At 49.8% G+C, this 13,543-nt stretch overlaps 2 protein-coding genes across 2 annotated transcripts in view; one reads left to right on the top strand and one right to left on the bottom strand.

The window, feature by feature from the left end:
* The window catches only part of FAM151A (family with sequence similarity 151, member A), a 12,926-nt gene extending 3,671 nt beyond the window's left edge, over positions 1-9,255 (top strand). Inside the window, exons 3-8 of the mRNA XM_006879816.1 lie at positions 2,492-2,644; positions 3,653-3,812; positions 5,339-5,557; positions 6,586-6,725; positions 7,977-8,111; positions 8,582-9,255. Of these exons, the coding sequence (XP_006879878.1) occupies positions 2,492-2,644; positions 3,653-3,812; positions 5,339-5,557; positions 6,586-6,725; positions 7,977-8,111; positions 8,582-9,255 (1,481 nt within the window). The remainder of the gene's footprint in view (positions 1-2,491; positions 2,645-3,652; positions 3,813-5,338; positions 5,558-6,585; positions 6,726-7,976; positions 8,112-8,581) is intronic.
* A 73-nt stretch (positions 9,256-9,328) lies between these two features.
* The window catches only part of ACOT11 (acyl-CoA thioesterase 11), a 136,167-nt gene continuing 131,952 nt past the window's right edge, over positions 9,329-13,543 (bottom strand). The window contains exons 13-16 of the mRNA XM_006879815.1: positions 13,138-13,271; positions 11,380-11,511; positions 10,652-10,778; positions 9,329-9,553 (exon numbers count right to left, since the gene is read on the bottom strand). Of these exons, the coding sequence (XP_006879877.1) occupies positions 9,392-9,553; positions 10,652-10,778; positions 11,380-11,511; positions 13,138-13,271 (555 nt within the window). The 3' untranslated portion in view covers positions 9,329-9,391. The remainder of the gene's footprint in view (positions 9,554-10,651; positions 10,779-11,379; positions 11,512-13,137; positions 13,272-13,543) is intronic.

Genomic DNA, 13,543 nt, shown 5'->3' with positions numbered 1-13,543 from the left:
AACAACAACAGCTTGTGAGGGTGGTACTGCATTGGGCAAGGTTTCAGTCTGTCCTATATGGGACAGACATGAGTCAACTTAATGCCTAACTTCAACAAATGGATTCCATGTGTGTGCTTTGTGCTCTAAAGACTCCTAGCAGCCCTGTGAATCCCAGACCACTTAATTGTGCTCACATAAAACCTATACCTAGACCAAGAAGCTGCTGTCTGAACAGAGCAAGATTTAAAATCAGGAAAGCTGTGCATCAGGGTTGTATTCTTTCTCTGTATCTATTCAATGTGTACGCTGAGCAAATCACTTGAGAAGCTGAACACTATGAAGAAGAATGTGGCATCAGGATCAGAGGAAGATTCATTAACAACCTGCAGTATGCAGGTGATACAGCCTTGCCTGGAGAAAAGATTGACATTGTCAATCATTTCATCTTACTTGGATCCACAAGTGCAGCTCCTTTGGTACTAGTAATGAGGTGATCAGGAGACATATTGTCTTTGGAAAATACAGTCCAGGACCTCTCCAAATTACTAGTGATGTTGGTTTGAATACTAAAGTGTGCCTGATTCAGGCCTTTGTCTTTTTTTTGACAGCTTTATAACTTTATTTGACAATCAGCTGTTAGTTTTCATCCACATTGACAGTCTGTAGATTTTTGAAAGTGGTGACAGGTACATAGGTAACCAGTGTATACAGCTTGTTTGGGGAAATCTTCATCCTCATCACGTTTTCTGGACAACAGTACACGGATGCGGTATGGGACATTCCTTATTCCTTTGGCCCAGGTGGCTTTGTTAAGCCTGGTGTCAATGCAAACATCTGATGTTCCCATCTCCTTCATGGCAACTTTCCAGATCTCCTTCAGTGCCCGAGGAGCACGCTTCTTAAATCCCACCCCATGGATGCACTTGTGAATATCGATGGTGTCCTCTCTGGTCACCACTTTGTTGATGGCAGAATGGCCTTTCTTTTTCTCACTATCCTTCTTTGCAGGGGCCATAGCGCCGGGACCAGGCTGTAAAGTGCCTTAGTCTTTTTAATCACTTGTTATGCATCTGAGAGCTAGCCAATGAGTAAGGATAATGGAAGAATTGGTGCCTTTGAACTGTGGTGTTAGAGAAGAGTGGTGAATATCCCATGGACTTCCAGAAAAACCCAAAGAGATATGTCTTGGGAAAGTGCAGCCAGAGTGCTCCTTAGAGGCAAGGATGGTGAACGCTCATCACATATTCTGATCAAATTGCTAGGAGAAAGAAGCTAGTCCTTGGAAAGGGGTATCGTACTTGGAAAGGTGGAGGGTCAGCAAAAGAAAGGAAGACCCTGAATAAGAATGACACAGTGACTGCACCAATGGGCTCACGTCAGAGATGATGAGGATGGCACAGAATAGGACAGGATTCAGACCTGTTATTTACAGAGTTGCTATGAATAGTACTTAATGACACCTAATAAAAACAACAACAGCTAGTGAGGACTTTCAGAGGAAGCATGTTTGATTGGTGGGTCACCAAAGGGAGAAGCAGGCTGAGCTCAGGGTGGGGGGGGGCAGTTTGTGTGCTGCTGAGGCATTTCTTCCAGTTGGGATGCTGATTGACTTTGGTGTTAAGGACAGAGCCCTGTCCCCATAGGGCACCAGACCAGAAAGAGAATGCTTATCTGAGATGAGGATTGAGATGTCTGCTACTCTCAAAGTCATCTTGGGTCAATCCTACGGCAGCAGAGGAGCAATTGGGGCCATATCAAATGGAACTTTGACAAAGGAAAATGGATCCAGAGAGGACCCCAGAACTACTACTGTTGTTATTGTTTGTTGTGTATCATGAGTTGGATCTGATCCTGATCCAACTCTTAGCTGACGCTCCAAAGGGTTTTTAGAGACAGTTAATTACAAAGGAAGAGATTGCCCATCCTTCTCACACAGGGCAGCTGGTGGTCTTGAACCGCATACCTTCAGGATTGCAGTGCAGCTTCTTGCCACTAGGTCACCTGAGCTCCTTAACCTACTGATTAGAGCCTGCATTATCAATGTGGACCTGGATGACTTGTGCGCACATTGAAGTTCGAGAGACTAAAGTAGCTGGAACCTAGAGCTTGAGGAAGAGAGAAAAAGATGGATTTAAAAATTTGTCAGTGTCTGACCATATCAAGACGACTTGAGTTCAGAGTTGATTTTCAGCAATGAGTTATTTCTTAACAGATGTGTAGAAATGGAACTGGATGGACTCAGGACAGAAGTGAGAATGGTTGGGACAGTGAGTGGGGAAAAGTCCTTTCTGATGCTAAAGGTCTGTGGTGTTATATAAGCTAGAGTGGCTCCTTTGGACCACCAAGCTCCTGAAATGCTGAGTGTCTCTAGCATGGCCTTCCAGTGTCGCTTCTACAGGTAGATATTTTTCTTCCTTCCTCTTCCTTTGGAATTGTCCAAATGTCATAGAATAAGCATGTATTATTACCTACACAAGAAACATTAATATTTGAAAATTACCCTGCACAGATGACAGCATGGTCCTAGAGGCAGATATCATGATTGAAGGGCAAAACACGGCCCAGGAAACAGGAGTCCCCATCATGTCACACCCCCCAAACATCTACAGTGACAACACAGTGGAGCACTGGCTACAGACTGTACTGACTACATCCAAGAAAGGTAAGGGCATGTCCGCCTGCTAACACACAGAACACCTAATCTCCAAATATGCTACTCTCCTGCCCTAACTCTCCATAGCTCCCTACTGCCATCAGGACAAAGTGTCACTTCTGACCAAGGGTACAACTTCCCAACCACATCTCCTAATCCCTTCACTTCCATCTTCTCCACTTCTGTTCATGCTGGGTCCCACAGCGAGTAGTTAGTTGCTTGGTTGCTACCCAAAAGGTCAGAAGTTCAAACCCACCAGCAGCTCCTTGAGAGAAAGATGAAGTCGTTGGTACTGATGAAGATTTCAAACTTGGAAACCCTATCGGGCAGTTCTATTCTATCCTACAGGGCAACTGAGTAGGAATTGACTCAAAGGCAGCACTGGGTTTGTTTATTATTTTGGGACACTCTTCTACTCAAATGTTCATTCCCAGAAAGCAAACGCCTCCCTGCCTATCCTGGTGGCTGAGGGTTAGGGTCTCTGCACTTTGCAGGAATGTAGTCACTTCTCATCAGATGCTCAGCGGCCCCCTGCCCCAGCCCTGTCGGCTCTTAGCTGACCTCTGCTTCTTCACTTGTTGGGGAGGGTGCTCACTCCCTTCCCAGGTGGACTTTCTTGTCAGGATGCTAAAAATCAAGCCAAATTCACGGCCATCAAGTCATCCTACCTCATAGCAACCGTACAGGACAGGATTGAACAATACCACAGGATTCTTTCCTAGACTATACACCTTTATGGAAGCAGACTGCCATGCCTTTCTTCCATGGAGTATCTGTCAGGTTTGAACTGCTGACATTGCAGGTAGCAGCAGAACACTTAACCACCACACCACAAGGGCTCCTCTTCTCTGAGAAGCTCTGCCTATTTAAAAGCCCTTTCTTTATACCCCCGAAGGGATGTGGTCCCTGTGCCCATGTCCTCACCACACCCACAGCCACACCCACACTCCTGCTCTGTGGTTCCTTCTTTCTCAAGCACCCAGGACATCTACCAAGCTCTCACCTTCCTGATCTCAGGCATCAAACTGGACTTCAAGAACATCAAGGCCTTGGGCCCCTCCCTGGACCTGCTGCAGAACCTAACGAAGAGCGGGAAAGTGCGGAGGCCTGTGTGGATCAATGCCGACATCCTGAAGGGCCCCAATGTGCCCCTCACCCTTGAGCTCAATGCCACAAGGTCAGTGTCTGCTTCTCTGCCCCAGCTGTGTCATCTTCCTTCAATATCTGGCACGGGACAGGCTTGGACGACCTTGACTGAGTGCCTCTAGTCACACTAGTCTCACCTCTGAGTTGCTATTTCCTGTTTTAGATGCCCTTCCCATATGATGAACCTCTGCTCAGTTGTTAACCCCTCCAAAACCCTCCCTGTCATCCCAGGTTGGCGAGATTTCCTCCAGTTCCTCAGCCCACACCTCCCCCTTCCACCAGCCTGATTTGGCAGGGCAGTAATCATACGTTCACAGGTTTGTGGCCCCAACTGCATTGTGGATTTTTGAGGGTAGGAGGGCGGATTCTCTCTGCCTACTCAAATTTAGCTTGCTAAAAGATTTAAAATATTCTCTCCACAGGCCCTTAAGAAGCCAACACTGCTGCCCCCAGCCCTCAGACACGGGCTGCAGAGAGCTCTATTGTTTACAAAGAAATCACACGCACGCACAGTCTGAACTGACACTGACAGCACCATCAGATTAGGGTACCCATTGTACACATGAGGCACCGGACAACAATTGTGGCTCAATTTGTTGACTGTTTATTGTACGTCCCAGGCACCATTTTCAGTACTTGACATTCTGTACACTATTTCTTACAATAAGAATGAGGTAGGTACTATTTATTTTAATAATAGTAGAACTATCTTATAGGCACTAAATGGCACTCGCCTAGGACAGTAAAGAGCCTCTGGGTGGTGCAAATGGCAAAGTGCTGGACTATTAACCACCCAGGGACTGTTCCCAAAGACCTGGCAATCTACTTCTGAAAGGTCACACATCTGAAAGCCCCTATGGAGTGGTTTCACTCTGCACACATGGGGTTGCCAAGGCTCAGAAATGACTCAACAGCAACCAACAAAAACAACAAGGCTAGTTAAGGCAAAGAACAAAGGTTCAAAACCAGGCCTTGCTAATTCTATGTTCTTTACCATCTCTCTCTCTCTCTCCATCTGTCTGTCCACCCAGATATCAATCCATTCGTCCAATACTTCTGTCCTTCTCAAACTGAGGCTCAGTTTCTACTTGGAAAGCAGCAATTTGGGAAATGTAGTCAATAGCCCAGATAAATATAGCTTGTCTTTCTGGAGTGCTAAATTTAATCAATAGTTTTGGGGAGAGGAGCAGTAGCATTATTTTCTTATTAAAATTGGTATCAAGGGCAAACCTTGAATAAAATTAAAAGTGAAAATACCAAACCTCAGAAATTCTGACAGCGGGCAGAGTCCAGATCCCTGGATTCGGTCCTCTCCACCCACACGGGGCATTTAGGGCATGCTGCCCTGTTGCATGTAGGCACAATGTCTACACTCGGGACCTCGGTTCTGGCTTCCTTGACTCCAAAGGCCATGTCCTATTTATAGTGGACCCTTACAAGCCGCTTCCATTCCCCAGGACTCTGCGTCTATGCTCGTCTAAGAGATTTCCTATGGCCTGTCCTAACACTGTGGTGGGAATGCAAGACCCTGGATGACCTGCCACTGATTCTCTGCAGATTCCTGTCCCTGATCAATGAGAAGTATCCTGAGGTCACGGTGTCTCCCGGATGGACCACATACTACGGGCTCTTCAAACTGCCGTACACACGAGCCATGCTGGAGGAGATGCAGGGGCTGGTGGGAGCACTGCGACAGAGAGTAACCTTCCCCGTGCGAGCTGTGTTTGTGCGGCCTGCCTGGCCTCATTTCAGCTGGCTACTGGACCAATCTGAGAGGTAAAAAGCCCAGTCCCAGTCTCCTTCTAAAACTACCTTCAGAAATTACTGTTTTCCAGTAAGATTTCAACACTTAGGGCGAGAAAGGTTGTCAAGATCACGGAAACTAATATTTACTCAAGCCCACCTTCTTAGAGAAGTTTTTGCTTGTATGCCTCTGGTAATAGGCTGCTCACCATCTACTGAGATGTTATTGTTATGTGCCTTCGAGTCACCTGCAACTCATAGCATCCCTATGTACAACAGCCCTAAACCCTGCTCTATCCTGTGCTAACTTTACTGTCTCTGACACACCTACTCTCATTATCCCAGTCACTGAATCAATCCATCTCATTGAGGGTCTTCCTCTCTTGTGCTGTCCCTCTGCCCTCCAAAGCATGACGTTCCTCTCCAAGGACTGGTCTCGCCTTGCGACATGTCCAAAAAAGTATGTCAGATGAAGCCTCAGAATCCTTGTCTCCAAGGAGCAGCCTGGTCTCACACTCTCCAGGACGAACCTGTTTGTCCTTTGCTTTAGTGGTAACTGTGCCCACTAGGCAGTATTAACACCGAGATGTAACTTGGGCCCCACTCAGTTTCCCCATATGGAAGCAATGTAAACTTTTACATTTACCCTAGGCTAGCCCTGTAGAAAGATTATGACACCCCAACCCAGCTGGTTCCAAGTCATCCAGTGTCAGATTTAGCTACTCCCCACAGGAGTCCCAAAGCTGTCTCCTTCTCTGTATGCCTGACACCTTCCTTTCTCCTTCTTCTGTCCTTGTTCTCTTTCCTAAGATCCAGAAATACATGTTCCAAATGAGGGAGGACAAGCCAACCCTCCGTGTGTCTGGGTCTTAGTTTCCAATCACTGTTCTTGATGCCCTTCTGATGTCTGTCCAAAGTGATGCTCAGAGAAAAGTGTCTGGTTAAGGCTGGAGACCAGGCATACCACTTCTGCCCAGGGGTCCAATTCTGCATGCTGGGAAGGGGTGTGGAGGGTTTTGCTGGGCCCAGGTAGGCAGCTGAGCCAGCTCTGTGGGTCCCAGGTACAGTCTGACGCTGTGGCAGGGAGCCAATGACCCCATACCTGTGGAGGATCTCCTCTACATCCGGGACAACACCGCCCCCCACCGAGTCTACTACGACATCTTTGAGCCTCTCCTGTCGCAGTTCAAGCAGCTTGCCGGTAGGCGGAGCCTTGGAAGGGGTGTTGGGGGCTGGATGCAGGCAGACAAGGGCGGGGCTGGGAAGGTGAAACAGTAGGAAGGAGAAAATTCTGGGTGGAACAGAAAAAGAAGCCATTTGAGATCCTACTATTTGCCAGACTTGGGGTTGGGCAATGCTATTCCTGGGATGCTGTCTAAGCTCCCTACATTTATAAAGCAGGAGTTCCACTTATGAATAGGAAAACTGAAGGTCAGAACAGTTAAGTAATTTAACAGTCATCCAAGTGGGAGCTTTAGGTGGCCTGGTAGTACAGAGCAGTACTGCCAATTCAAAGGTAGGTAGTTCAAATCCATTAGCTGTTCCTTGGGAGAAAAATGGACAATCTTCCATGTGATTTCTTTTTGTTGTTGTTGTTGTTATGTGCCATCGAGTTGCTTGTGACTCATAGAGACTCTATATCAAATAGCCTTGAAACCTGCTCTATCCTGTGCCAACTTTACTGTCTCTGACACACCTACTTGCATTATCCCAGTCACTGAATCAATCCATCTCATCAAGTATCTTCCTCTCTTGTGCTGTCCCTCTACACTCCCAAGCATGATGTCCCTCTCCAAGGACTGGTTCCTCCTTGCAACATGTCCAAAGTATGCCAGACAGAACCTCAGACTCCTTGCCTCCAAGGAGCAGCCTGGTTTCACCCTCTCCTGGATGAACCTGTTTGTTCTCCTGGCAGTCCATGGTATAGTCAACACTCCAGCACCACATTTATAGCCTCTGAAAATGTGCTGAAGGGTCAGTCAGCTATGAGTTGGCTCCAATTCAATGGCAATGAGTTGAGTTGTTTGTTGAACTTGTCAGTGGCACAGCTGAGAGTGAAACCCAGCAGGTTTCAGACTGTTTCAGAGAAGCAACACTTTCCTCTTTCCTTGTCCAAGCCTCTCAGTCCCTTGACCTTAAAACTAGGAAAGTAAGCAGTTAAGTCATCTCAAAGGGGCTCCAACAGGCTCAGCCTTCTTAACATTTCCAGGGAGGTGGCAGGGTGTGACGCCAGCTTCAGAGCCAAAGACCTGGTTCCAAGAAGTTCCAGTCTCAGTGATTACTCATTCATTGTAGGACCTTAGGTGGGTCACGGCTTCTAGTTTCTAAAATGGGAAACAACAGCTACCTGTGGAGTGCAGTGAGGTTCAGAAAAAGATGTGCAGTTCCCTGGACAATAGCAGGGGCCCTGTGAAAAGTGGCCACTTTATCTTGGCAATTTGTGGCCCCACAGCAAATACCACCAGGAAGCACATCTACTACACAGGGGGCAGCTTGATCCCTGTCCTCCAGACCTCGGGAGGTGATGGTCTGAAAGTGGAATGGCTGGTTCCTGGCATCCGTGGCACCTCAACACTTACACTGCCAGGTAAGATCAGTGTGCGGTCCATGTACTCTTGGATAAACTGCAGGGTTTTTCTTTTCTGGAGGAGATAACCATGGGTCTCTGTTTCCATGGCAACAGGCAATCTATTTATGCTACATGTTGGTTACAGGTAGGAGGAGAGTGGAGGGAGTATGGTGATGCCAAGAACATGGGGCTCCTGGCTTTCACCCCAGGGCCCTTGAGCCCTTGGCCACACAGGGCTGCAATAGATGCAGCCGCAGGCCCCAAAGCCCAGTTCCAGTAGACCCCAAGAGTTAGTGGAGTTATCTATTCTGATGAGTTTCAGGCACATTTATAAAGCATCCTTTCCACTTGGAGCGACAACATTCAGACAGTTGTCCCTATTCCATGGTGGTCCCCACAGCCCCGTGCACTGTCCCTCTGACAAGAGCCACTGGCATCTGCACAATAACCTGAACTTTACACATTGGTGCTTCTGCTGCCTCTTCCAGCCAAAGAAGGCATGATCCTGCTGGACATCGGTCTCCAAGAGCCTGCAGCTGAGAATCCCGAGCCCATTGTGCATGTCCCAGAGGGCAACACCCTGACACTAGAGTCATGCCTGCTGCAGCTCTCCACGCGCCCTGGACGCTGGGGTGTCCATTTACACATAGCAGAGGTCAAAGCCCTCCGGCCATCCCTGGCCATGCTGGCAAACTTCTCCACGCTGGGTCACCTGTCTTGGCCTGTGTGGGTAGGGGCCACACTCTCCCATGGGAGCTTTGAGGTTCCTGGATACATGGCTGGCAAGGAGTTTTTTGCAGCTGTGACTAAGGTTTTCCCCCATGTGACCATGGCCCCAGCCTGGCCTGAGGAGGTGCTGGGCAGTGGCTACAGGGATCAGCTACTCACTGATATGCTGGAGCTGTGCCAGGGACTCTGGCAACCCGTGTCCTTCCAGCTGCAGGCAGGGCCGCTGGGCCAGAGCATGGCTGGAGCTGTGACAAGGCTGCTGGCAGCCTCCCCCCGGGCCACAGTCACAGTGGCGCACAGCCCCACCAAGGGTAGCAATGCAGCTGTGCGGGCAGGGCTGCAGGCAGCCAGGGCTGTGGACAAAACTCGAGTCTACTACAGGCTGCCCCAGAATTTCCGAGAGGAGTTGCTGGCAGACAATGGCAGAAACTGACTGTCCAGGGCAGGGTGGGTTGGCAGATCCCAGGGCTCATTGCAGGGGGTCGGGGAGGAATAAATGGTTCCACCTTCGTCCATGCTTTGCACATTTGTCCTTGGGATGAGATGGAAGTAAACGGGCCCTGAGTTCCCTAGAGGGGCTGGAGACTGGGGGCCAGGTCATTGTTGCTGCGGTTGTTCAAGAGGAACTGCTCGCAAGCCTTGAAGGTGGTGTAGAACTCAGAGGAGAGGCCGGCCACATTGGTGGTCAGGTAGTTGAGAAAGCCCGTGGTGGCCTGGTTGTAGTAGGAGACCTGCAGGACAGGACATCACACTCAGACAGGCTGAGCTGAGCAAGGGGCCAGGCAGCAACCAGAGTGGGACAGTGGGAATCAAGTGGGCACGAGGCAGGTGGGGCGCCCTGCTCACCCCCAGCAGCCTGGACCTCCACTGGAGAGAAGGTTGCTTGATTAGCAGGTGTAACCTCCTCCAGGGGTCCCCGCCTCAGGGTGCCGACAACCCTGACCTCCCCCTGTTGCCACCCACCATACTGAAGGGCAGGGTCTGGATGTACACTGCCTTTGGAACCCAGCACTGAATCCTATTTAAATGAATCCTATTTAAATGCTCTGTGACATGTGGAGACAACTGAGACACAAACCACACTATTAGATGTGAACCTACATTTAAAGTGTATTCATGCAGCAAACTCTGACTGTGTTGCTGGCATCTTTGGTTAATGCACTTGTAATAGAAAGGCTGGAGGTTTGAGTCTGCCCACAGGTACCTCAGAAGAAAGGCCTGGCAAGCTTATTCAAAAAACACCCAGCCTCTGAAAACCATGTGAAGCACAGGACATGTATGGGGTCTTCATGAGCAGGAATCCACTGACCCACTCAAACAGCAAGCGGTTTAGTGGGTTTTTATGGCTGAACCTCTGTCTGAATGTCAGTGCTGGACCTTGGTGTGCAGGGGCCTAACTGCTCTGTGTGGAAGACGGGGAACTGCGGTCTCCTCACTCTCATCTCTCAGCCTCTTCTCCACATTTTCAATTAACACAGGCTGCCCTGCCGAGTTTTACAGAGCAGCAGAGCCATATAAAGCTTATGGATCCTCAGAGCCACATAAAGCCTTCCTGGGGAATATATGTAAATAAATAATGCGGTGAAATCGTACACAGAACTCAGGCCTTCTGCCCTCGGCATCCAGGGCCTTCTCCAAGCCATGACATATCTCTGGCTACATTCTTCGAAGCTGAGGTCTTCATAAAAGGTCTTTTTTGGGCCTTGCGCTGCCAGCCTCCACCGGCTAGAGGGGCACTGGGTCTAAAACTCCTGAGCTCACAAGTGCTCAGGACTCTGTGCTGGGGTAGAGCGGGCCTACGGTAGGAGAGGAGGGAGGGCAGGCCTCACCTTGGTCAGCTGGTCTCCCTCGTCCCAGAGGCAGAAGCCTGAGCAGAGGGTCTCCCCACGCTTGTAGTCCGGCGTCTCGCGGTGCGTGGGCAGTGTGACTGACCTCAGAGCAATGACATATGGGTCCCTAAGCAGCACACAGGGAAGAAGGGACAGAAATCAACCATAAAAATTCATTGCTTCCAAGTCAAGATTGGCCCTGTCATCCTCAAGCTCTAAGGTCCACCCTCTGGCAAGGATGTCGTCCCCCAGGGTCTTAAAACACAACTCTCAACACCCTGGCCCCAGAGCCTGTGGGCCAGCAGCCCTGACTTCACCAGGTATGACTTGGAAGTGAAGGTCCTGGAATGGCTCCTGCATTGCAGATGCTCAGGGAGTTTTGTGTTTGGGGGATTGTCTCCAACAGCTGCAATAGCATTGCACCCCTAGCACAGAGGCAGGCTGGCTACCCTCCAGTCAGCATGCGCCTTCAGCACAGAGGCTAAGCAGTGGGCACCTGAGACAAGCTCTGTCCATGGGACATGCAGGGACAGAGATTACCCTGTTTTAGAGGACGAGGGAGAGCAGGGGCAAGTGCTTCCTGTCACTATTTATCCACAGTGAGGCCACAGCAGCTCAGCAAGCCCTCATTTGTTATCTGATACCTGGGGCCAAAAGAAGCAGAGCTCCAACTCTGGGCCGAGGTCCACCTCCCAGCCTGCTGCATCCCACAGCAGGCAGGCACTCACCCATGGTCACAGGGTCTGCGCCTCGAGGCCAGGATCACAAAGTCCTGGGGCTTGGCATCACTGTGGAGGGTGGAGCTGATGACATGATAGATGACATCATCCTCGTCTACCTGCTGCACGAGTTCCACGCTCCTGCAGGGAGGTCTCAAGTTTAGGGCCCCACGCACTGAGCCCCTACAGTACAGCAGGTACCTCCCACGCTTTGGCCCCTCAGAGTAGCTTCTTTGCTGACACTTTGTCCCCTGCCTTGCTCAGGCAGAGACCAGTAGCAGGGCAAGAAGTCCCAGTCAAGAAGAGGGCACATGCAGAGAGAGGTGCAGAGGCACCTACACCGTAAATGCACATGCACGTGGACAGACCCGTGCCCGCAGTGGGTCCACATGTGCAGACCCACACATGGGCAAGGGCACACACACAGATCCACACGTGTCTGCGCAGGGACACATGCCCTGTGCACATGTGTGACAGTCAGTCCTGGCACTTACAATTCACTGAGGGTCCGGGATGCTGGGTGTTGTTCCAGTGCCTCCTGTCTAACCTAATAGTTCCTGCAGCAAGTGCTCCCACATGCCCATTTTCTAGATGAAGAAACTGAGTCTCAGGAATTGAGCTGCCCGTGGGCACAAGGCCAGCAAGGAAACAGAGCCAGGACCAGTGTCCAGGCTGTTGGATGGAGAGCTGTACTCCTGGTCTGAGCACAGGGGAGGTGTGTATCCTAGTGTGTGTGCGTGTACACACACACACACACACACACACACACACGTACACATGGCCATGTCTAGACCAGATGCCTTCTCCTGCTCTTCAACCATTCCTTGAAGGCTGCATGGGGTGAGAGGCACCCATCTTGGGGTTTCCTTTCCCCTCAGGTCACCTTCAACAAGTACCAACAAGATCTGACCTTGGTCTGCAATGCCCTCATGGCCCTGCCTCCTTCAGAAATCATCCTTCTACGTGCACTCCTCCCCTTACAGCCATCCTCCCATCACCTCTCAGGCTTCCAGACTGCACCCCTCCTGGAGTCTAGGGTCACCTAGACCAGAACTTTTTAAAGCAACACAGCCCTTTTTGCAAAGAAAACTCATGTATATACAGCTAGCTATAAGAGGGCCTGCTGTTGAAGACAGTTGAAAGAAAGATGAGGCCAATTTGCCAAAAGCCAATTTGTCAAATGACCAGCTCACTGAATTTTCCAGCTCTCAGATCCACCTTATGGATGTGCTTGGGAAGATAATCTCCTCATGGGAAAGAATCCCCTCATAAGTCAGCCATTCAAGAAATGATCAAAGAACCCCCAAAAGCAAGGGTGTTGGCATTTTAAAAAAAAAAAAGGCCTTTAAGAGTAATTTGAAAAAAGTATCTGTTTAAACTTGAAGACTGCGATGTTAATGATTGAAATTTTGGCTGTTTTCCTCCACGCATATTTTTCTTCCTTGAATAAGTCCAAGAGAATAATGACATGAGGAATTAGTAAATTTGGGGAACAAATGTTCTCATAAGAAGAACATATTTCCAGTCAGAGTCACTGACCCACTCACAAAGTTACACACCCACAAGGAAAATCAGCAGATCTGGCCCGTTCGGTCAAGTGGCCATTCTGTCAATGATCTCGGAGGGGTGCTGGGACCCTGCCCACACTCTCAGTGCCTCCATCTGCCAGCAGTGCCTGGGCAGCCTGGGGAAACTTTCCACAAACAGTGAAAATCACTCATCTATCCCTGAATTCAAGTGCACAATCTACTCCCTGGTGCCCCTTACCGGTAGTGCTTGTCCCATTCAGGCCTCTGGCGCAGGTCCGAGAGCAGCTGGAAGGCCTGGGCTGCTTCCACATGCACCACCATCTCCACGTGGAAGGAGAGGAACTTGTCATCTTCCAGGATATACAGACGCACCTGCATCCGACAAAGGACAGCCTTGTTCCTGGCCTCTTTCCCTGGCTGTGCTGGGGGCTGGGCTGAGCTGGGTGGGATCTTGGGACTCAGGGCTGGAAGCTCAGGGCTGCCACTGGCTTGCCGTGTTACTGTAGACCAGTGACTCACCCTCTCTGAGTCTCAGTGGCATCTCCATGAAGATTTGGAGGAAAGCAGGACTAGATATGAAAGTACCTACAGAAGCTGAAGCCACCGTGCAATTGATCCCTGAAGCTGAGTGCGCATCCAACCCC

The sequence above is a fragment of the Elephantulus edwardii genome, unplaced genomic scaffold (assembly GCF_000299155.1).
Source record: "Elephantulus edwardii isolate Elephantulus edwardi_28Jun2011 unplaced genomic scaffold, EleEdw1.0 scaffold00005, whole genome shotgun sequence".
Classification (NCBI taxonomy): Eukaryota; Metazoa; Chordata; class Mammalia; order Macroscelidea; family Macroscelididae; genus Elephantulus; species Elephantulus edwardii.
This window is presented reverse-complemented; position numbering and strand designations above follow the sequence as displayed.